At 46.9% G+C, this 21,734-nt stretch overlaps 1 protein-coding gene across 1 annotated transcript; it reads left to right on the forward strand.

Annotated features, from left to right (window-relative positions):
* Window positions 1-165: 165 nt before the first annotated feature.
* On the forward strand, window positions 166-21,542 carry Nop14 (NOP14 nucleolar protein). Its single transcript, XM_052198103.1, has 18 exons — window positions 166-442; window positions 2,493-2,627; window positions 3,141-3,282; window positions 5,370-5,503; window positions 5,886-6,020; window positions 7,412-7,534; window positions 7,980-8,111; window positions 9,764-10,043; window positions 10,920-11,050; window positions 11,851-11,936; window positions 13,365-13,500; window positions 15,680-15,781; window positions 16,316-16,469; window positions 18,607-18,766; window positions 19,073-19,220; window positions 20,811-20,929; window positions 21,029-21,184; window positions 21,426-21,542. The coding sequence occupies exons 1-18, from the start codon at window positions 248-250 to the stop codon at window positions 21,523-21,525; spliced, it is 2,568 nt and encodes an 855-aa protein (XP_052054063.1). The 5' UTR covers window positions 166-247; the 3' UTR covers window positions 21,526-21,542.
* Window positions 21,543-21,734: the final 192 nt, after the last annotated feature.

Consider the following 21,734-nt stretch of genomic DNA (forward strand, 5'->3'; position numbering starts at 1 on the left):
ATCCCATAAGGCCCAGCGCCAGGAAGTATGGAAGTGTGGCCTCCTGGGAGTTGTAGTCTTTAACCCAGTAAACTAAAGCGCCTGTTTAGTGTCATCCAGGATTTGTGTACTTCTCGCGAAGTACAGGAAGCTGACGCACTCATCGCGAGACGATGCTGGGCGTGGTTTCCATCTGCATTCGACGCACGAGTTTCTGGAGCTGCTTGGCAGCAGACACTGTCGTCTAAAGTGTAGCCGAGTGAATGTCATGGGGAAAGCGAAGCGGGCTGGGGCGCGGAGGCAGGTCCACAAAGCGCCCGCAGGGGCGTTCGGAGGCCCGGCGAAGACTAACCCAAACCCATTTGAAGTTAAAGTCAACCGGCAGAAGTTCCAGATCCTTGGCAGGAAGACACGCCACGATGTGGGCCTGCCCGGAGTGTCCCGCGCCCGGGCCATCAGGAAGGTAAGCGGGTAGGCACTACCAGGATCCGCGTACTGTGCCCAATGGCCAGGCAAAGCAATCTGGGGAGAAAAAGATTTATTTGGCTTACACTTCTCTATTCCCGTCATTGAGGAAATTAAAAGCAGGAGCTCAAACGAGGCAGGAACCTAGAGGCAGGAGCTGTTGCAGAAGTCATGGAGGAATGCTGCTTACTGGCTCTCTTCCCATGGCTTGCTCAGCTTGCTTTCTTAAAGAACCTAGGACCGCCATCCACAAAGTCTGTCTGGGCCCCCCGCGGTCAGTCACTAATTAGGAATCTGCTCTTTAGGCTTGCTTGCGGCCCGATGGAAGTATTTTTTTCCTATTGAAATTCTCTTCTTTCTGATGACTATATTTTATGTCAAGTTTGCCTTAAACTAGCCAGCAAAAATGTCAGGACTGAGGCATAACACTGCCTCCCTTTTTCTTGATATTGAATACTCTTCCTCTGGAAACTCTTTCTCCTTTGGATCTTCCAAGTATACATTCTTCTTGACTCCTCTTGGAGCCTTTAGGACCTAAGACTTATGCAGACTTACTCACTTCTGAGTTCTGAGCTGCCCTGTACCCACTGCTCTCTGTATGCTTTTACCATGACAGTATTTGACCCATGGATAAGGTTCACAGAGCATGCTCTTTGGATGTTTGGAAAATGTCCTTCCTCTGAATTTCAAGAGCTTGTCCCTTGGGAAGTCACTGGGATAGTACGTTTGGGGATAACCTCCTAGCTTCTACCCTTGTTCTTATGGCCCCATCTCATGAGTATACTGGACCTTCCTTTCAAATTAAGTTCAACAAATGGCATTTTGTATGTAACTGCGGATCTTCATTTGGAATTTTGTTTTGTTTTTCGAGATGGTTTCTCTGTGTAGCCCTGGCTGTCCTGGAACTCACTCTGTAGACCAGGCTGGCCTTGAACTCAGAAATCCCCCTGCCTCTGCCTCCCAAGTGCTGGGATTACAGGCGTGCGCCACCACCGTCCGGCTACTGGTGATATTTGTAAAGGAAGTTGTTTCAAGAAATACTAAAAAAGAACACTAGCACATTCCCGGGCTAGTGCTGACAAGGCAATGGTTATCTGCAGAGCTCATGCTGGGCCACAGGGCTCTTGCTAGCCCGCCAATGGACCTGCGAACTCTCCGGGAGTTAGGCCCATGCTCTGGTGATCTGCCAGCCTGCCCACTTTCCAGCCCCTGCTCAGCCAACTCTCTGGTAGGGGTCCCTCGAGCTTCCACACAACGCCTACACATCCCCACCATCTGCCAGCTCACCTCATTTACCTGGTAGAAGCATGACTCTTAATGTTTAGTTAACCTACTAGATTTATGTATATTTAAAATCAATTGATAATGATTAAAAGATTTATTCCAATATTTCTAACCAGCCGGGTGGTGGTGGCACACGCCTGTAATCCCAGCACTCTGGGAGGCAGAGGTAGGCGGATTTCTGAGTTCCAGGACAGCCTGGTCTACAGAGTGAGTTCCAGGACAGCCAGGGCTATACAGAGAAACCCTGTCTCGAAAAAAACCAAATCCAAAAAAAACCCCCAAAAAACCAATATTTCTAACCTTATAAAAACTTAGGTAATAAGACTTAGCCTTTGCCATTCACAGCTACTAATCCGTACTATATTACAAAGGATCCAGTTTACATGAGATCTTTAAATTGAAGGAAATTTCTTTTAAATTGGGTAAAATATCCAACCTACAAGGAGCTAACACTGTCGTGTATGTGGTCCAATGTATGCATTATAAAAAATACAAATGACTAATAATTCACCAGTATACACTATAGGCCAAGGATGGCAGAGGGGATATTAGAAAATAGAATAATGTGGCATCTAATAGAGCCACATCTGCTATTTCTAGTTAAGCCTTGAGTTTCATGCGGTATACCTTGCCACTTGTACTGGTTATGAGCATTAAATAAGTGGCAAACTGTGTTCTCAACTTCACAGCCCCTTCTGTGGCCTCTTGAGTGAAGATTATTGCACTTTTGTGTAAGAATCATTGATGTGTGATGTGTTTTCCAGCGAACCCAGACTTTACTAAAGGAATACAAAGAAAGGAACAAGTCCAACGTGTTCACAGACAGACGCTTTGGGGAGTATAATAGCAACATCAGTCCAGAGGAAAAGATGATGAAGAGGTTTGCTCTGGAGCAACAGGTATGGAAAAACCAGCAGGGAAGTCTTTGCTATAAACTTTACACAAGGCGAGCCAAGGAAAAGGGTGTTCCTCCTTGTTCATGTTCACCTCCAAGCTGGTTGCCTGCCATGGACGGGGGTCATGTCTCAAGTGGTGTGCCTCATCTGGGTAGACAAAGAGAAGGTATTTTCAAGACATACTAGGAATAGTGGATAAATGCCTTAACGAGAACAGATAGCATGCAGCGCTGGTACTGGGCTGCTTGCCCTTCAGCTTTATCGGGAGGAGAACAAGGGAGTGGGGAACCATTGCTAGGGGGAGGACTGAGTAGGAGCTTAGTTTAGCATAGTTGACTTATGTAAGAATTTTCTCTACAAGTTCTGCGTATTTTTCAACCATCTTTCAAATGATCCAGAATAATTTCCAGACTGATTATATTGTACTGTTATATTTCACATACAGTGGAAAATAACTAATTTTCTAGGAAATAAACATAATAATTTTAAGTAACTGACTGTAGCCCTTTTGTCAAGCGATATCATGAGAAAAAGAACATCTACAACCTCAATGAAGATGAAGAGTTGACTCATTATGGACAGTCCTTGGCTGACATTGAAAAGCACAATGACATTGTGGATAGTGACAGTGATACCGAAGACCGGGGGGCATTGTCCGGTAAGTTGGGGTGCTGCCACAGTAGCATAGCCTCGAGCAGGAGATGGTGTGTTTCTTGTTAGACTTTCTCCTGAAAATGGTATTTTAACCTTTTGATGAACTGCATAGGTCAGGGTTTTTGCTTCATTCTTTTTCTGTGTGTCTGTCTTGGAGCTATAGGTTGGTATGTGTGACCAGTGCCTTTAGGGACTGAGACAGCTCTGTTAATACCATTCTCTAAATTAACTATCACAGGAGCCAACTTTACCTCTAAACACAGAGAAAGATAGAACTGCACAGGAACCCACCTCACTGACTTAGCAAGAGCTCTTCATAGCCTAGCTTCCTAAACGTTCATAAATTCTGACCTAATAGATGTAGCCATGGCATTCGAGTTGGACTGTTACGTCAGCTTTGTACAAAAACTGATATTTAGCCCTTGCCTGTGGGTAACATGAAGCAGATTGAATGTTGACCTTACTTAACATTAATATATGACTACATCAAATAGACCAAATTTACAAGGAGATTCAGGAATCATCCATTCATTCATTAATAGTTTATGAGACAGGCAACGTTCTTAGTTCTGGGAAAATGTGAGAGAACAAAATACCAAGAGCGTAAATTGACTGGTGATATCAGATGGCAGACTCAGATGGTAAACAGCCATACCATTAAATTGTTTTATCTGTGATTGGTGAAAGGGCTATGCATTGGGAACTGTGTCCCAGGAGAAGGTTGGGAACGCCATTAGGTAGGCATTGCCAGGCTCACTGAAAAGGCATTTGTACAAAGACTTACCACCTTAGGAGCCAGGAGGCTCGCCATGGGAGGAACAGTGCATGTGGGGGGTCTGGAGTGGGAGCTGCTGGAAGGCTGGGGGCTTGGCAGTGGGAAGCCGTAGCGGACGGTCAACAGCAACACATGGGCAAGGGCAACCACTGAGCTGTTTATGTCGAGACATTCCATTGTCTGATGGGATATCCTGACAGGATTTACTAGTAATGTGGATATGAGTCAGGGAGAACAGGGAATGGAATGACTGTATAGGTGTTGGCCTAATCCACTGAGAAGATTGGATTGCAATCACTGAAGTGAGGAGAACTTTCATATAGATTTAGAGGAGTCTGTGGAGAGACGTCCATGGTCAGCTGGAGAGATAGGAACCAGAGGCCGCCAAATGAGCAAGAACACGCAGCAAAGGTGGCCTGGGTTGGGAGGTGCTCGGTGAGTGAGTGCAGCATGAGCGTCCCGAAGGCCAGCGGCGGGGCCAGTGGGACGGCTCTGTGGGATTGATGGCCGTGCTCCTCAAGCCTGGTAATGTGAGATCAGACAACTGCACAGAGTTCTCCTCTGACCTCCACCTGTGTGCTGTAACATGTAATCCCGCTCCCCACCCCAGTCATACACTAATAATTACAATTTTTTAAAAACATCAACACAGAAGAGTCTCAGGATGGCACTGTGGGGACAAGAGCAGGAGGGTCCCTGGATCTGGTAGGCGGTTGGCTTGAGTTCAGGTTCAGTGAGAGGGCCTGTGCAAAGGCAATAGGAGCACAGTGGAACAGGACGCCCGGTGGCTGCGGGTCTCCATTCAGACGCGTAACCAAAACAGAAAGAGCGAGAGAATCTGTTGAGGATGCCCTGGGCGTGTTGACTGGAAGCCAGGTAGAGACCTTTCTGCAGAGTGGGGGATGAAGAAAACGAGGCGCTGGTTTGTAAGTTGTGAAACGCTACAGGGGAGCCAGGGCGGTGCTGGACAGGGCAGAGCCAGCAGAGACTGAAGATGAAGGAGACACTGGAAGCTTTTCTGTGAGACCAAAAGAAGAAAGGGTGGGGTGAAACTGAGCTTTGTCTTAGCAGGGAGGCAACAGAGACATGATGTAATAAAGTCAGAGAAGCTGATGGGCAGGTGAGGGGGGGATGCTTATGCCATCGCCTGAGAACCTGAGTTTGATCCCCAAAACCTACATAAAGGCAGAGTAAGAGAACTGGCACTCCACAGTTGTCCCCTGACAGCTACTTGAAGAAACGTCGACAGAGTTCTACGGACCCATGGCTGCAGAGCTGGAGCCTGGGCTTCACGAAACCTTCTGTTCTGTTTCCAGCTGAACTGACTGCCTCCCACTTTGGTGGTGGGGTCCACAAGAATACCTCTCAGAAGGACAGTGAGGATGGAGACAAGCCAAAGACGCGGAAAGAGCTGATTGAAGAGCTCATTGCAAGATCAAAGCAAGAGAAGGTGGGCCGCTTCCCATTCTTAATGCGGACAGCACCAAAACGGGGCAGACTCCCTTCCCTGACATTCCTGTCTGCACTTGATATAGAACTATTCATTTTGAAAAGGATAGTCTAGTTCTCCATTAAGCTTACACCTCTAATGTTTTGTTGGCTTTAATATTTAAACAATATGGCTAATTAAACTTGAAGTGTACTGCTCAGAGTTTAGATATGTAGTAGCAGGAAGTTATTTCTGTTTGACTTATTCTTGCTTCTGGTCCTTTATTTCATGTCGACGAGTTTGTATGAGGTGGGTCATTGTGTGTGTTCTTAGCCTTGATTCCAGGCCACCGTGAAAGTTTAATAATGGTGTGTGGTTTGTATTTGCTGGATTTTTTCCCCAGAGGGAAAGACAGGCTCAGAGAGAAGATGCCCTTGAGCTCACGGAGAAGCTAGACAAAGACTGGAAAGAAATCCAGATTCTCCTGTCACGCAAACCTAAGAAGTCAGAAAACAAAGAGAAAAAGGAAAAACCCCAGGTGGGTAACCCTCCCTTCACAAGAAGCTGCAGTGAGCTCTCTTGACTTTGACATTTTAACATATTTGGTTCTCAACTGTTCGAGCAGGTTTTAGTATGTGTGCAGACTTGGGTCCACTGAGCCATTTTGCTGGCCTTACAAATGCTCCTCTTGTTTTGTTTTGATTGGATTTTAGACAGAGTCTCCCCATGTAGCCTTGGCTGGCCTAGAACTCTGTAGACCAGACCTGCCTCAATTTCACAGAAGTCTGCCTATTTCTTCCTCCTGCTGGGATAAAGGACTGTGGTGCTGTGCCCAACTTTCAGTTAGTTTATCTCATGTTTGTTACAGGGTAGAAGTGACCAAAAGTTACCTTTTTCTCTACCTTAAGTGTACTACAGTGTTTCTTAGGTGAGAAGTTCTTTAGGGTAGAAACATGGGAAAGCTGAACTTCTATACTCGTGTGTAGTGTGTTACAGTCCTTATATTCATGTGTAGTGTGTTTAATGCTTGGTTTCCTTTCCTCTTGACAGTGATGCTTTTTAAATTTCTCCTAAACTGTTGAATATGGTGCATTTGTGTAGTAGCAAGAATCTACTAAGGAAATAGGATTTTACTAGATTGTGTTGCAGCATGGCCTCGTATGTGTCTCTCTAAGCCGGCCATATCATTGCTGGGACTCATGTAGTTTCCTATGTTGCAGGCTTAATACTCAGATGAGTGGTGTGCCTCTTTTCTTTTGAGATAGGTTTCATCAAGAGTGACCTTGGCCTCCTGCCACCACCTCCCAGATGCTGGGATCCCAGGTGTGCTGTTATGCCCAGCAGTTGATAAGTTTTAAGAATTTTTGCCTCCCAAGTGCTAGGATTAAAGATGTACGCCACCACAATTTGAGGCCAGTCTGCTCTACAGATTGAGTTCCAGGACAACACAGAGAAACCCTGGCTCAAATATAATACATAATAACATAAATATATGTTGTATGTAGTATATAAATTATATAATGTGAGCATATAAAATAATAATTTTTATGAACAGAAATGCCCATTTGCCCACAGGTCTTACCTACTTTTCAGTTTTTAAACCAATTAAACCAGCTTGCTTTGATTTATTTCTTAGGGTGGGGGGATAATATGCGCACGCATGTGGCTACTTGTGAGGCCAGGGGTGGGCAGCACCTCTGGACCTGGAGCTGTGGAACATAGGATGAAGGCAGGGACTCTGGTGCTCTGCTGGGGCAGCAAGTTCTCGTAATTGTTGAGCCATCTCACTAGCCCCAGGAACAGTTGTCTGTGTAGAAACAAAAAAACTTGGGTGTGGGTTGTCCCCTTCCTTATGTACAATGTCTGGTCACTAATGGAATGTTCTTTACCTTTTGTAAACAATTCTGAAAAACCTTTTTTTCCCCTTAGCCCGATGCGTATGACCTGATGGTTCGTGAGCTTGGCTTTGAAATGAAGGCACAGCCCTCTAACAGGATGAAAACAGAAGAGGAACTAGCAAAGGAGGAGCAAGAGAGGCTCAGGAAGCTGGAGGTGCGGGGACTGGGAACTGAGTGGCCAACACAGCTGGACACGCGAGAGGCTGAGCTCGCCCACGGAGGGCTGAGTGCGCAGACTGTCTTTTATAAGCTTTTCTGCTCTATCTTAGAAGATGGGCCGGATTGTGCTGTGTTTAAATTTTATGTTGGTACAGACATAAATGTCTTTTTCATTTGTAAGAATGATCATATGAAGTAAAATACAAACAGTATATGAGGCCTTACTTTGTAACAGTCTCCCACAAACAACTGCTGGCACCAGAGTGGGTATGTCACCTTGTAAACCGTTGCCTGTGCATTCAGGGTCTTAGTTTATTGTGTTTAAGCAGATACTGTGTGGCTGGCTGCTTTAGTATGCTGCCATGGGAGTCTTTGGTGCCTCTGCGTTGGTAGAGATTTGATGAACACAGCTTGTGACTTCTCTTTCCTTGATGCCTTAGGCGGAAAGACTTCAAAGAATGCTTGGAAAAGATGAACGTGAAAATAAAAAGAAACCAAAACATACATCAGCAGATGATTTAAATGATGGCTTCATACTGGATAAAGATGACAGGCGTTTGCTTTCTTACAAGGTAAGGCGTCCCCTGCCCCCTTTAAAAACCACATTTTCTAGTATTCATTCACTATAGCTGGAATACTGAAACCTATAAGCAATTTCTGTCACATCTCATATATTTAGAGCATGGCAGCTGTCAGGTTTTAAAGAGAAGATGGCAGTGATGCTGTCCTTCTTCTAGAGAAGGAACTGGAGCATAACCACACAGACGAGGCGTCTCTCGCTGGTCCTCAGTTGTTGGCATCTACCATTCCCAGTGTAGTCTTTAAACTGGTGATCTATTTGGATTGGTATACAATTGACAGAGCTAATTCATGGTTAATAATTGTTACCAATAACAATTATTTGATTTGGGGGCGTGGAGGATAGGCTCCTGCTGTGTAGCCCAAGAGAGGCTGGAACTCACTGTGCTACCTTCTAAGTTCTAGGACTAGAGAGATTGCCACCATGAATATTTATGAATGAAGTGATTAGTTCCTGGTGCCATTTGTTTATTATGTGGTGCTGGGGACTGAAGCCGGGCCTCATTTGTTCGGGATGCATTCTGTGCTACTAAATTATATCCTTGGTACTAGTGTACTTTTTAGTCAAGAACTTTTATAAAATACCAGTGATTTTTAGACTGTATTAGCTAGAGCTCAGGGAAGGAAAATAGGCCTACTGTTTTGTGAAGGGTCTGATATAAAACTGGGTGTTAAAAATGCCAAAAAAAACCCTGGTGGTGGTGATAAAAACGCCTTTAATTGTAGCACCTTTTTTGGGGGGGGGGATTTGGTTTTTTCAAGACAGGATTTCTCTGTATAGCCCTGGCTGTCCTGGAACTCATTCTGTAGACCAGGCTGGCCTTGAACTCAGAAATCTGAGTTCCGACTGAACTCAGAACTGCCTCTGCCTCCCAGAGTGCTAGGATTACAGGCATGCGCTACCACCACCCAGCTTAATTGTAGCACTTGGAAGGCAGAGGTTGCTGGATCTCTGAGTCTGAGGCCTAGTTCCAGGGCAGCCAGAAATCCTGGCTATACACAGAAATCCTGTCTCAAAACAAAAATACCAAAAAAGCCACTACCCTGTACAGGTCCAGCCCCGAGGTCCTATTGTCTCCTCTGTTTCCTAGCCCCACCCCACCCCCAGGCCCTCACTGGATACCATCAGCATTTCACTTTTATAAGCTCTGGCAAAACCCAAACTTTTTCCAATATCCCAGCTCAAGGTTCTCTGAGCTGTAACTCCACTAGATATTTAAGGGGTTGGTGCCACCTTTTGCTGAGCCTTGGTAAAGGCCTTATTGATGCAAGAGAAGGTGACCGTGTGGGTAGGCCAGGAAGTCCAGGGGCGAGAGGAGACCCAAGCATGTATGTTCCTTAATAATCCCCATGAGAGGGACTGAACCCTGCTAACCCCTCCTGAGAGCAGGCTTTCCTGACTTCAAGACCTTCCTCTAGGCCTCTCTCAGTGCCCCGGCCCCTCTCACAGCTCCACAGAGGACCAAGCTTCAAATGCTCAGGGAACTAACCAAAGCACCACAGGAAAGCTTCAGTTCCTGTGGTGTTCCCATATCAGGGGAGTGGACAAGGCAGCCCAAGGAGATGAGAAAGAAAAATACCACATTGCCTTGGTATGCTGGTGCTGCTGCAGAATGTTCTAACCGTGGTCACCATGGTCTTCTAGGATGGGAAGATGAACATTGAAGATGTCCAGGAAGAGCAAAGCAAGGAAGCAGATGGCCAAGAGAGTGAGCAGGAAGAGGGGGAAGATGAAGAGAGCCACGAGGACCCAGAAGAGAGTGAGGATGCAGACAGCCACTCAGACCTGGAATCTAATGCAGAGAGTGAGGAGGAAAACGAGACACCGCAGACAGAGCCGCGCCAGACTCCTGCGGGGAGGTTGCCGGGGGATGACCGGAAAGCTCCAGAGGCTGCTGGAGCCGAGCTGCCCTATGTCTTTGCAGGTGACATAGTCTTTCCTGTTTTCAGGCTGGGATTCAGTCCCAGCCTTGGCGGGGTTTGTTGTTTTCTAAATAAGGGCCACAGTGTATACTTGTGAGTCTCCCTCCCTGGAGATGCAATTGTGAGTGCATGGTCACATTCCCACTTGTGAAATCTCTGCTGTGTGCCTGTTGTCATCCTTGGTATCTGTGGGTCTTCCTATTAGCATGACTTCCATTGATTCCATGGCCACAGAGTTCTGTGGCTACACAGATGAAGCAGGCACCTTTCTGCAGCAGGATGTAGATTGGATTCCTGGCCATCTGTACAAAGGCTTTACTCCCGGACACTCCAGCCACAACAAATACCTTTTATCAAATGTAGTGTTCTTTGATCTGAAACATAGAGAAAAGCTCTCCAGTGATAGCAGGCAGCCCTGACTTGTTCTGTGACTGAAGGTTAGGTCCAGAAAAGGTAAGTAATGAGCAAAGCTGACTTCCATGCAGAAGACTTGATCTGCGGGTCTCAGGAAATGGATTTGTTTCATGCATGTGCGTCAATCCTGGCTGACATCTGTACTGAAACCAGCATTGCCACAGAGATGCCTCATGGTTTGTGGATCTTCAGGCAAATTACTATTTGATGAAATTCATAGGTCATCTTTCCTTTGGTGCTGTCCTCAGGTATATGATTCTTAAGTATAGTCATTTAAGAAATGTCAGACTCCCTGGATAAGAGTAGATATGTATGAGGATAAACAAACACCTTATATATCATTTAAGTTAAATAATTTTTCATAAAGTGGAGGAGCCTACACTACAGTGCCTACACTGTAAGTGGCCATGTGGATTGTTGTCCTGTTGAAGGTTAACTGTGAATATGTTTTGTGTTTTTGATAGCTCCTGAATCCTTTGAGGAACTGAGGGTTTTATTATCAGGAAGATCAACGGAAGAACAGCTTTTGGTGGTGGAGAGAATTCAGAAGTGCAACCATCCAAGTCTTGCAGTAGGAAACAAAGCAAAACTGGAAGTACGCTGGGATGGAGGTGTTGGTATTGGAGTATCAGCATAGTCCCGGCTCTGTGGATGCTAGACTTGTCGGGAGGTGCACAGTGCCAAGTGTCTTGGGGTTGGCTCAGGGCCTGTCTTCCCATTCGTTACCGCTGTGGTGACACCGGAACGTGCTTAATGAGGAGCAGAGAGCCCCACGTGGCATCAAGCTTCTCTCTGCCTCAGAGAAGCCCTGTTCCCCTCGTGTCACATGTCAAGAAACTGAGACTCACAGCCCATCAGGTGGCTCCATTCCTTACAGGGATTATCCTATCCTTGTCTAGACCATGCAAGACTGCAGCTTTCTTCTTTGTTGTTGGTGGTGGTGGTGGTGATGTATCTTCCATTTTGTTTGTGATAAAGGATTTCACTGTATCTTTGGATGCCCTGGAACTCTATAGGCCAGACTGGCCTCAAACTCTCAGTGATCTCCCTGCCTCTGCTTTCTGAGTGCTGGGATTATAGGTGTGCACCACCACACCCAGCTTTGTTTTGTTTTTGAGATGGTCTCATACTTTGTGACCCAGAGGGCTTCAAACTTTTGTCTGTCTTGGCTTCTGAGTACTGAGGTAATTGGCATGAGCTACCTCCCATGCCTCAATCATTGCTTGGTTTTTATAAATTATACACAGCTGCCATTCCATAAAGACCATGTCTGTTTCTCCTGAAGTCCTTGGTCCCGCTGAGCTCTGACCAGCATGCAGGTGTTCTGGGAGTTGTAGGTTGTGGTTTCACATTTGGTATTGGCACTAAGTGATTTCCCAATCTGTGTCCCTGCAGAAATTGTTTGGCTTCCTTTTGCAATACATAGGAGATTTGGCCACAGACAGCACACCAGACCTCAAGACCATCGATAAGTTGGTTGTGTAAGTAAAAATGTTTGTAGAGGAATAGATGGCTGAATTGGATAGTTTTATAATATCTAATGTTATAATCCACATGTGGTATCATTGTGGCAGTCAGTGGCAGTATGGCCTTAGAGGGCAGGTGACTGCCCTCAGGGAAATGGAGACCACACAGCCATGGCCATAACTTGCTCACAACATTCCCCTCTGACATATGCTACCCGTGCAGGAATGAGATAATCTTAGATTACCAATAAGTTGACTCCAAAACAAAGCTAGTAAGCCTTTCAGTTTATAGCATTAGTACATTACTTTGTATTTGTTTCATTTAGGACACCCCTCTGGGTGGGTTTAGAGGCATTTGGGCCTTGTCTCCCTGGAACTACACAGGAGGTGCTTTGCTTGTCCACTTGTCTTGCCCAAGGGTGGCTATAGAAGCTTTGGCCTTTAGCACAGTTATAACCTGTGACCCCTGTGGTGGTTTCGTGCTCCCTGTATGGTAGCTGGAAGATCAAAAGAAACAGATCTCTGTCAGGAGCTTTGTAGTGGCATGTGGGATAAGGGAAAGTCTGCACCTGGAGGGGGCACTCCCCAGCCACTTTGTACTGCGTAACTAGCCTATGTGCCACCTGCATGTACACAAAGATGCACAAGCACAGTGTTGGTGAGGAGGAGTAAGCTCATGTGAAGTGCTACGGATGAAGTGCTGAAGAGGCACTTTTCTTACTGATGGCTACCCTTTCTGGTGGTCCAGGTGACATTTTGTTTTTTGGTTTTGTTTGTTTTTTGTTTCAAGACAGGGTTTCTCTGTGTAGCCCTGGCTGCCCTGGAACTCACTCTGTAGACCAGGCTTGTATGTGGTAAGCAGAGACAGGTTGACACTTAGAATATGTTCCCAACAGTATTTTTACCTCACATATCCTGCCACCACTCAAACACTATGACCAGAATTTTAGAAAGTGGCAAAAACAGTATAATTATAAAATGCTCCTTGAAATGTCACCTGGGCTAGGCGGTGGTGGAGCACGCCTTTAATCCCAGCACTTGGGAGGCCGAGGCAGGCAGATCTTTGAGTTCAAGGACAGCCTGATCTACAGACTGAGTTCCAGGGCAGCCAGGGCTACACAGAGAAACCTTGTCTTGAAACAAAAAACAAACAAACAAACAAAAACAAAAAACAAAATGTCACCTGGACCACCAAAAAGGGTAGCCATCAGTAAGAAAAGTGCCTCTTCAGACTGGCCTCATTTCAGCAACAGAGTGCTGCCTTCTGTGCAGGAAACAGGGTTCAGTACCCAGCAACCAGAAAGCAAAAACATATGTCCATTTGCAGGCTACCTGCTCTTCCTTGCTGAGTCAGCGACTGCGCGGGATCATAGTTCTGAGATTTGTTGTTTTGGTTATTTGCTTTTGTTACCTAAAGTAATCTCTTATGCTTTTGTTTAACAGGCACTTATACAATCTTTGCCAGATGTTCCCTGAATCTGCAAGTGACTCCATAAGATTTGTTCTCCGAGATGCCATGCACGAGATGGAGGAAATGATTGAGACCAAAGGCCGGGCAGTGTTTCCAGGCTTGGATGTGGTAAGCAGAGACAGGGCTCATCAGATCATTTCTTTGCATCCACTGGGAACCAAGTGCATTTTATCAGCTGTACAGAATGGTTGGCATTGTGTACTATGCTCGTGGCTTAGAGAAGTTCGCTGTCCCTTAGGTGTCCAGCCTGTGAGCCCATGTGTCCCACATTTCCCATGAATGTGGCTGGATACATTTGTAGATGACGTGTCATGTTGAAAGGTGACAGCGTGAACACCCCTCCTAGATCTTCCAGAATGATCTGAGAGAACTGCAACAGGATATGAGGGGAGCATAGAGTCTTTGTTCTTTTCTTTTGTTTAATTTGATGTTCTAGGGTTTTTTGGGGTTTTTTTTTTTGGTTTTTTTTACTTACACACTTTATATCTTGCTCACTGCCTCCCATAATCCCCCCCTCCCCTTCCCCGAGTGCAGGGGGGCTCCCCTGGGTATCTCCCCCACACCCTGGCACTTCATGTCTCTGGGATCCCAGATGCTTCCTCTCCCACTGAGGCCAGACGAGATGGTCCAGCTAGAACATCTCCCATGTACAGGTAGCAGCTTTTAGGATAGCCAGCACTCCATTTGTTTGGGCTCACACGAAGGCCAAGATGCACATCTGCTACGTATGTGTGGGAGGCCTGGGTCCAGCCCGTGAGGGTACGTTCTTAATGATTGATATATAGGAGAATTCTGGCTTGATAGGGCTGTATCAAATCTTAATGGTAGAGATGGAGTTTAAGACAAACAAAACCACTTTCTGCAGAATGATTCCAGCCCTGGGAATGAATTTCTCAACATTCTCTCAAATGTTGAGAAATATTTAAGTCTCCGAGATTTTAACAGTTGTGTCCTACTCTCATGCTTCATCTTTGACTGAATTAGCACCTTTGAAGAACACTGAGAAGTGCTCGCTACTTCATTTTCTTGTTTGTGTTGAAATGAGTCAGCAGTGACTCACAGGTGCTGATTTTTTTTTTTTTTTTTTTTTTTGGTTTTTTGGATTTGTTTTTTTGAGATAGGGAGTCTCTGTATAGCCCTGGCTGTCCTGGAACTCTGTAGACCAGGCTGGCCTCGAACTCAGAAATCTGCCTTCCTCTGCCTCCCAGAGTGCTGGGATTACAGGCGTGCGCCACCACCGCCGGCTCACTGAAGCTTTTGTTACTGTTTTTTATATGCATGCTGAAAGCTGGCTGGCCTGAGGCAGCTAATGAGTAAGGTGTGTCTTCTTGACCCTCCCAGCTCACACTTGTCTACTTGAGCCAGGGCTGTTGAGTGCTACTGTAGACATTAATTTGGGGTGGGAGGGTCTTAATTAAGTCCCAAGTCCTTTCCAGCCACATGGCCATGTGTGGGCTCCTCATCCTTTCTCAGCAGCTCCTTTGTTGGGGGTGGAGGCGCTAATTATACTTAGACCTGCTCAGATACCTCAGGTAAGCTGAGTGTCCATGGTGCACTAAACTGCACATGCCCCTGCGGCGCTGGGACACGGCTGCCAGTACAGTAGTAACTACATAGCTCATACTGTGGTTCTGTTGCTGCTACACTAAGGAGCTGTGCTGTCTAGAAGCTTGCCAGGCCATGGAGCTAGCAAGGCTCCCTTCTCCTCACCTTAAATTGGGGTGGGGAATCTCATCATTCTACAGCGATAAAGAGTCCCTGCCTGACCAGAAGGAAGTGAGTTCTATTAGTATCTGCCTGCTAGTTCCTAAGTATGCTTGATCAAATCTGTAAAGCTCTGGGTGCACTGGAGGGTTTCCTGGGGCCTTTGGCTATTCCTGCTTTCACATAAGCTTGGAGGACTACAGGTACTGGCTGCTGAGACATGGCTATACCCTACTTAGCAGACACAGGATATCACTTGGTGTCCAGTGAGGCAAGCACATCCCTAGCTTTGTTACCATGAAGCCCCAGTTCTTCAGGCTAGAGGTGAGGTTGAAGACCATTCCAAGCTCAGGGTAAAACAAATGCATACTTCTGGACATTCCAAATGAGCCAGCTATGTGTAGGAAGGCATGGGAGTGCTGCTGTGTCCTGGGAGGTGTTGAGGGAGGCCCTGACCTAGAGTGAGTCGTGGTGGCTTGTCAATGCCTGCCATATCTCACCAGAACTTTTAAGACCAGTTGTGCTATGGGATCTCTTAAACATCACGTTCCCTTTAATTTGTATTGTAATACTTCCTTTCTAGCTCATTTATTTGAAAATCACTGGGCTGTTATTTCCAACCTCTGATTTCTGGCATCCAGTTGTGACCCCTGCCCTGATCTGTATGAGCCAGATGCTTACTAAGGTGGGTTCCATCTTCAAAGGTGGGTGGAGTCATCACATCTCAGGACTATATTAAACAAGAGTGTACTTTCACATCCCAACAGCCTGGTGACACAAGGGTCACATGAATCCAGCGGTTCAAACTTGAACAGTATAGAAAGCCTGTCTCAAAATAACAAAATAAGTACATAGTTATTGACCATTAAGATTTGGCATAAAATTGGTCATCTTAAAGGGCTTATGAGAACCTGTGAGGATCAGAAGTTCCAAGGTCAGACTGCAGCCTTGGCCCAGTCCCAGAGCTCCCTGTATGAGCCGCTCCAGATAGAGTCGGAGTGGAGAGAGCTGGGGTGGGAGGTTTGACTCAGCAGTATGAAATTATACAGAGTGTGACTCGAAAGCATGCCCCATGCTTGCGTAGCCTTCCTAATCAGTAAGCCTCTTTTTTAGCGTGTAGGGCTTCCCGTGATACTCAGTGGGGTGCAAGTTGTCTGCCCAGTGTAGTGTTCTAGAACATGGTTCCAGAGCAGTAACTGTTTCTGTGGTTCCTTCCTAGTGTCCAGTCATGTCCCTACAAGATGTGATCAAGGGTCTCTTTGTGTGCTGCTTGTTCCTGGAGTATGTGTCTCTGTCTCGGAGGTTCATCCCTGAGCTTTTAAATTTTCTACTTGGGATTCTTTATATAGCAACTCCAAACACGAAGAGCCAAGGTGAGTTGATTATGGAGACTTGTAAATATGCATTAGTTTGCCAGGCAGTGATGGCACACGCCTTTCATCCCAGCACTTGGGAGGCAGAGGCAGGAGGATTTCTGAGTTCGAGGCTAGCCTTGTCTACAGAGTGAGTTTCAGGACAGCCAGGGCTACACAGAAAAAACGTGTCTCAAAAAAACCCAAAAAATAATAATTATTATATATATTATATATATATATATATAATATTATATACATATATTATTATATATATATATATACACACACACACATATATATATTAGTTTTTGTTTTTTACATATGCATTCTGAAAAGTTGAGAGAACATTGAAAAACCTCTGAAGTCTGTAATCCTGGAAAGAACAGTCTGTCTCGGAATCAGTGTGTGCATGCCTACACAGTGCATACTCACCTCACACATAGATCTTCATCTCTCCATGTAAAGTATTGCAGCACATGTTAGGTGTTGGGATTTTCAGTATTTGGGACTAAATACATTATGAAAATGAATCTTACCTTCCTCTTTCACACTTTAGGGAGGAAGGGTAATCAGGATTGAGGCCGATCCTTATTATCCTTTTTATTATTAAGATACAGCCTCAACCAGATGTGGAGGTGCATGCCTTTAGTCCCAATCCCAGAACTTGGGAGACAGAAGCAGGTGGATCACTGGGTCCAAGGCTAACCTTGTCTACAGAGCAAGTTCTCGGGCAGCCAGAGAAATCCTATGTAATAATAGCAACAATAATAATACAGTGCCTTTTTCCTAGTTTGGTCTCAAATCCCTAAACTCAAATGATTTCCTGCCTCTGCCTCCCGCGTAGCTGAAACTACAGGTGTGCACCACCACTCCTGCTCTTCACTGCATATGGGCAGCACTGCTCAGGGCAGTGTCTGTAAGCTGAGCCTCGAGGGAGGAGAGCTAGAGGGAGACAGAGTACGGGAGATTCCAAGTCTTAACTGGTTTCTTTCCCTGGTCACTGCTGTCTGTTCCTGTGGCTGCCATTTCCATTCATAAGACTGAAACAGCGCAGCTCGAGTTGCATGTAATGTCGCTAAGCGCCCTGCAGTCAGGCGCCCTCAACTGAAGCTAGGCAGTGGCTCAGTTCAGTCCTCCATGCCCCATCCCTTGGGCTTCTCGTCACATGATGTCCCTGCACAGAGCCCCCTTTGTGGTACTGCTCGAGGAACACTGGCTGACCCTGGGAATCAGGCCTGGCCTAAGAACAAGCCATCTAGCTTGACCTGTCACAGATGGTGCAGGTCCCTGGAGAGGATCCTGCAGCAGAAAGAGCATGGACTAGAGTGCAGTCAAGACGGGCCTGTGGCCTAGTAAGAGACTGAAACAAGCGGGCCATCCACTGCCCCCACGGCGTACCCAGCAACGTCCCCTTCACTACGCCTGAACTCTGCCCCAGCCCGCTCCTCTCCCCATCAGTAACCAACGCCTCCAGACCTTTGCTAATGTCCTTTCTGTTCTTACTCATCCTCGGCCTGCTCAGACCCCTGAGGACCTCTGCTACCCCTCTCCAGCGTTCTGGCAGCTCTTCATTCTGTTTTACTTCTGGAATCTGTTTTTGCTTTCTTTATATCTAGTTGATTTATCTGTAAGGGTGCTGGCATGACAGCCCTACAAGAGGATACGGCTGCCTTGCCCATGCCCTAAGTGCTTAAACCATGTGTGTAACACGAAGAAGGCCATGGGGACGTGTTGCTAGCAGGCTTCTAAGTTAAGTTAGGCGCCCTGCCTGCCTTCCCCATCCCCTCTGGAGCTTTCCTCACAGGAATCTACTTATTTATTTACTTGTTTGTTTGTTTTGGTTTTGGTTTTTCAAGACAGTTTCTCTCTGTGAACCCTAGCTGTCCTGAAACTCAGTCTAAGCCAGGTTAGCCTTGAACTCAGAGACCTACCTGCCTTCCCCTCCTGAATGCTGGCATTAAAGGTCTGAGCCACCACCACTCAGCACAGGTGTCCTTTCTGTGCTTACTTGGATAGTTGGAATGAGTTCACTGGTATCTAACAAGACCCGGCAGCATGGCGCACAGACAACTTTTAAAGGCTGAGCTACTGCAGAGCAGGCCCTCGGAGCCCATACTACCCGGGTCCTTTCTGACCTGTCATGCTTGGGATTCAGGTTCCAATCTGGTGCACCCTTTTAGAGCACTTGGGAAGAACTCGGAATTGCTCGTGGTCTCTGACAAAGCAGATGTGGCCTCCTGGCAGAGGGGGACCCTCCCCTTGCACTGGGCAAGTAGACGGAGCAGCCTGACAGCATCTGAAGCGAATCACACCAGGTATGTGTGACAGCCAGGGACATCTAGAATAAATATCCTAACATGTGCAGCATTGTTTTCAAAGTATACTTATTTGATTGGAAACTGAAACTGAGTCCCCATTTTAAAGTATTGTTGTTTTCTTGTGCCTCCTACTGCTCTGTATAGATAGTATTTCCTAGACTACTGTAATGAACCATTTAGCCTTTCTGCTGATGTGATTCCACTTAGATTTTTCTGAGCTGTGGGTGAGATGTCTTGTTGGCTTATGAGTAACTACTGAAATAGGGTGAGCTGAGTCCCTTCCATCGTCCTTTGCCCTTGCAGGCTGTCCTGTGTAGCCTCGTGTCTGAGCCTGCTGAAGCACTGCGTGCTCACGTACAGCGCACTGCCGTCCTTCCAAGCCATCGTCAGGCCCCATCAAGCCCTCCTGGCAGAGCATCTTGCAGACTGTAGCCTCCCCCAAGAACTTCAGGTGAGGCTTACCGGTAATCAGGCGCCTTGCCTGTCCCAGACTGTTCAGGACCCAGCACCAGCTTAGTGGTTGAAGTTACAGCTTAAAAGATATTACTGGGAACCATCTATAGTGTCATAAGCACAAAGGGAAAGTAAAATGACACTAAGAGCTTCCTAGCCCCACTCCTGTTCCAGGCCATCCAAAGCACCTTACCCTACAGTTTCTGAGGGCGACCTCTCCATCCTGTAAAGTCACAGGAAGCCCTGAGGGACCCCCCTCACTTGGTCCTTGGAGCCCCCATGAGTCTGAACAGGGCTTTGATGCTATTGCATGTGTAGTGGTCAGCAGCTCTTCCATGCCTGCACCTGCTCCCCATCCCGACTGCATGTCCTACCCTGTCCCTCCTCACTCCCTCGTGCCCCTGTTCCTCACTGGTCTCCTGTCCTCGGCCTTCAGCCGCTCCCACCCCCATCATCAGTTACACACACACCAGCCCAGCTTCCTTGGAGAAAAAGGCATGTTGTTTCCTCTGTACCCCATCTCCATTCACAATAAAGCCAGAGGCTCCAGCGACCGTACAGGCCAGGGTGACCTTCCCTTGGCCTCACCGCCTGCACTCTGCGCTGCTCGCCGGCTTTTCCTCAGTTTTGGTGAGCTTCTCACAGTTGCTCTTCCCCGGCCCTGCCGGGGTTCTGTGTGCTGTTTGCCCGTGGGACTGACCTTTCCTGTACACATTAGAACCCGCCTCTGTGCCACTTGAAGGCAGCCCCTGGCTTTCCAGACTGCTGAGTCCCCCAGGCCTGGAGCAAGCCATCCCTTGACTAGTTGAGGAGTTTCTAGCCCTCCTCAAACTGCGTCTCTATGGACATGACTGGTTTGTCCCTTCTTTTTAAAGGGATCTCTGGTCCTACAGATTTAGGCTGGTCAGTTAGGGTTATGGCGTTTGTAGTTTCTGAGTTCTCACATATTTAGATGGACCAAGACTACACAGTGGGTGCAGGGAGGCAAGCAAATTGCGATCCCCACATCTGTGTGAAGGCAAGGGACGGACGAGACCAACAGCAGTGAGCTGGCTTCTACAAACTTCCTGTCAGGGATATCTGGAAGCCAAGGCCTTAGAGAGTGGTAGCAGACATCCTGTTCTGCCCGCCAGCCTTGTGTTGCTGACAGCTGCCTCCACACACTGCAGGTCCCCTCGGCAGGGAAGGTAGTCCTGTGAACTTCAGTCAGAATTGGGCTGACAGTGTCATGCCAGTGCGTCCGAGCAGAAAGGCCGTATGCTGCTCTCTGGAGACCAGTTCTCACTTACAGCTCTCTCACTAGGTGTGTGTGTGTGTGTGTGTGTGTGTGTGTGTGTGTTGGGGGGGGGGATTATGCATTAGCACGTGTCTGGAGGTCAGAGGAAATGCCTTCGAAATTTAGTTTCCAGAGACTGAACTCAGGCTTGGTGGCAGGAGGCCTAGGGGTCCTGATTGCATGCTATTCCCTATTTAGAGGATGGCAGTGCAGCCAGGCAGTTATACCAGTGGGACAGTGACAGCCAGTGGGTATAGCATAGGCAGCGGGCCTCTTGGAGGCCTCTTCACCGTGTCTTTACATGTTCCTCAGGAGCTGTCTCGAAGCATACTGTCAGAAATGGAAAGCCAGAAGCAGCGCTGCCAGCCGCTGATCTGTGAGAAGAGCAAGCCTGTCCCACTGAAGCAGTTCACCCCCCGGCTAGTCAAAGTGTGAGTGTGGGGGCCCTGAGGTGGTCCGTGGGCTGGAGCGGACGCTGCACCTGGGACTCAGCAGTCAGCTCACCTCTGTAGCCTTTCTGATTCTATTAGGCTTGAGTTTGGACGGAAACAAGGCAGCAGTAAGGAAGAACAGGAAAGGAAAAGACTAATTCACAAACACAAGCGGGAATTTAAAGGCGCCGTCCGGGAGATCCGAAAAGACAATCAGTTCCTGGCCAGGATGCAGCTCTCAGAAATCATGGAACGGTGAGGAGGAGCTGTGTGTGGGACTAGGGCACCACTATGGTGTGACACCACACTCACAGGCTGCTGGTTTCTCTCAGCACCAGGGAGCACGGTGACTGATATTTGGCAGCCTTTGCAGGCTTTTGGTAGAGCCAAAAAAAAAAAACCATGTGTGGTTCTGAATTGTTAGTGTTCAAACAGAGAGGTAAAATACCCTGAAAACTGATACAAAATTAACACTTGTTTTTGTTTTTGTTTTTAGGGATGCAGAAAGAAAGCGCAAAGTAAAACAGCTATTTAATAGCCTGGCCACACAGGAAGGTGAATGGAAGGCTCTTAAGAGGAAAAAGTTCAAAAAATAAATTGTTTTATAAATATAGCAAGGGTGTGTTGTGTGTTGTGATAAAGGGTTCTTGAGGGGCATTGTGGAGTGTGGGGTCCCATCTCCACTGCTGTGCTCAGCATCTGTTTTGTTTTTTTTTAAATAAATGGCCTCCAATGATAGAGTGAGCTCAGAAACATGCTGTGCTTGTACTGTGAGAGTTCTGCACTGTTAGATGATAGCCACTCC

This window comes from Apodemus sylvaticus, chromosome 11 (genome assembly GCF_947179515.1).
Source record: "Apodemus sylvaticus chromosome 11, mApoSyl1.1, whole genome shotgun sequence".
Taxonomy (NCBI): domain Eukaryota; kingdom Metazoa; phylum Chordata; class Mammalia; order Rodentia; family Muridae; genus Apodemus; species Apodemus sylvaticus.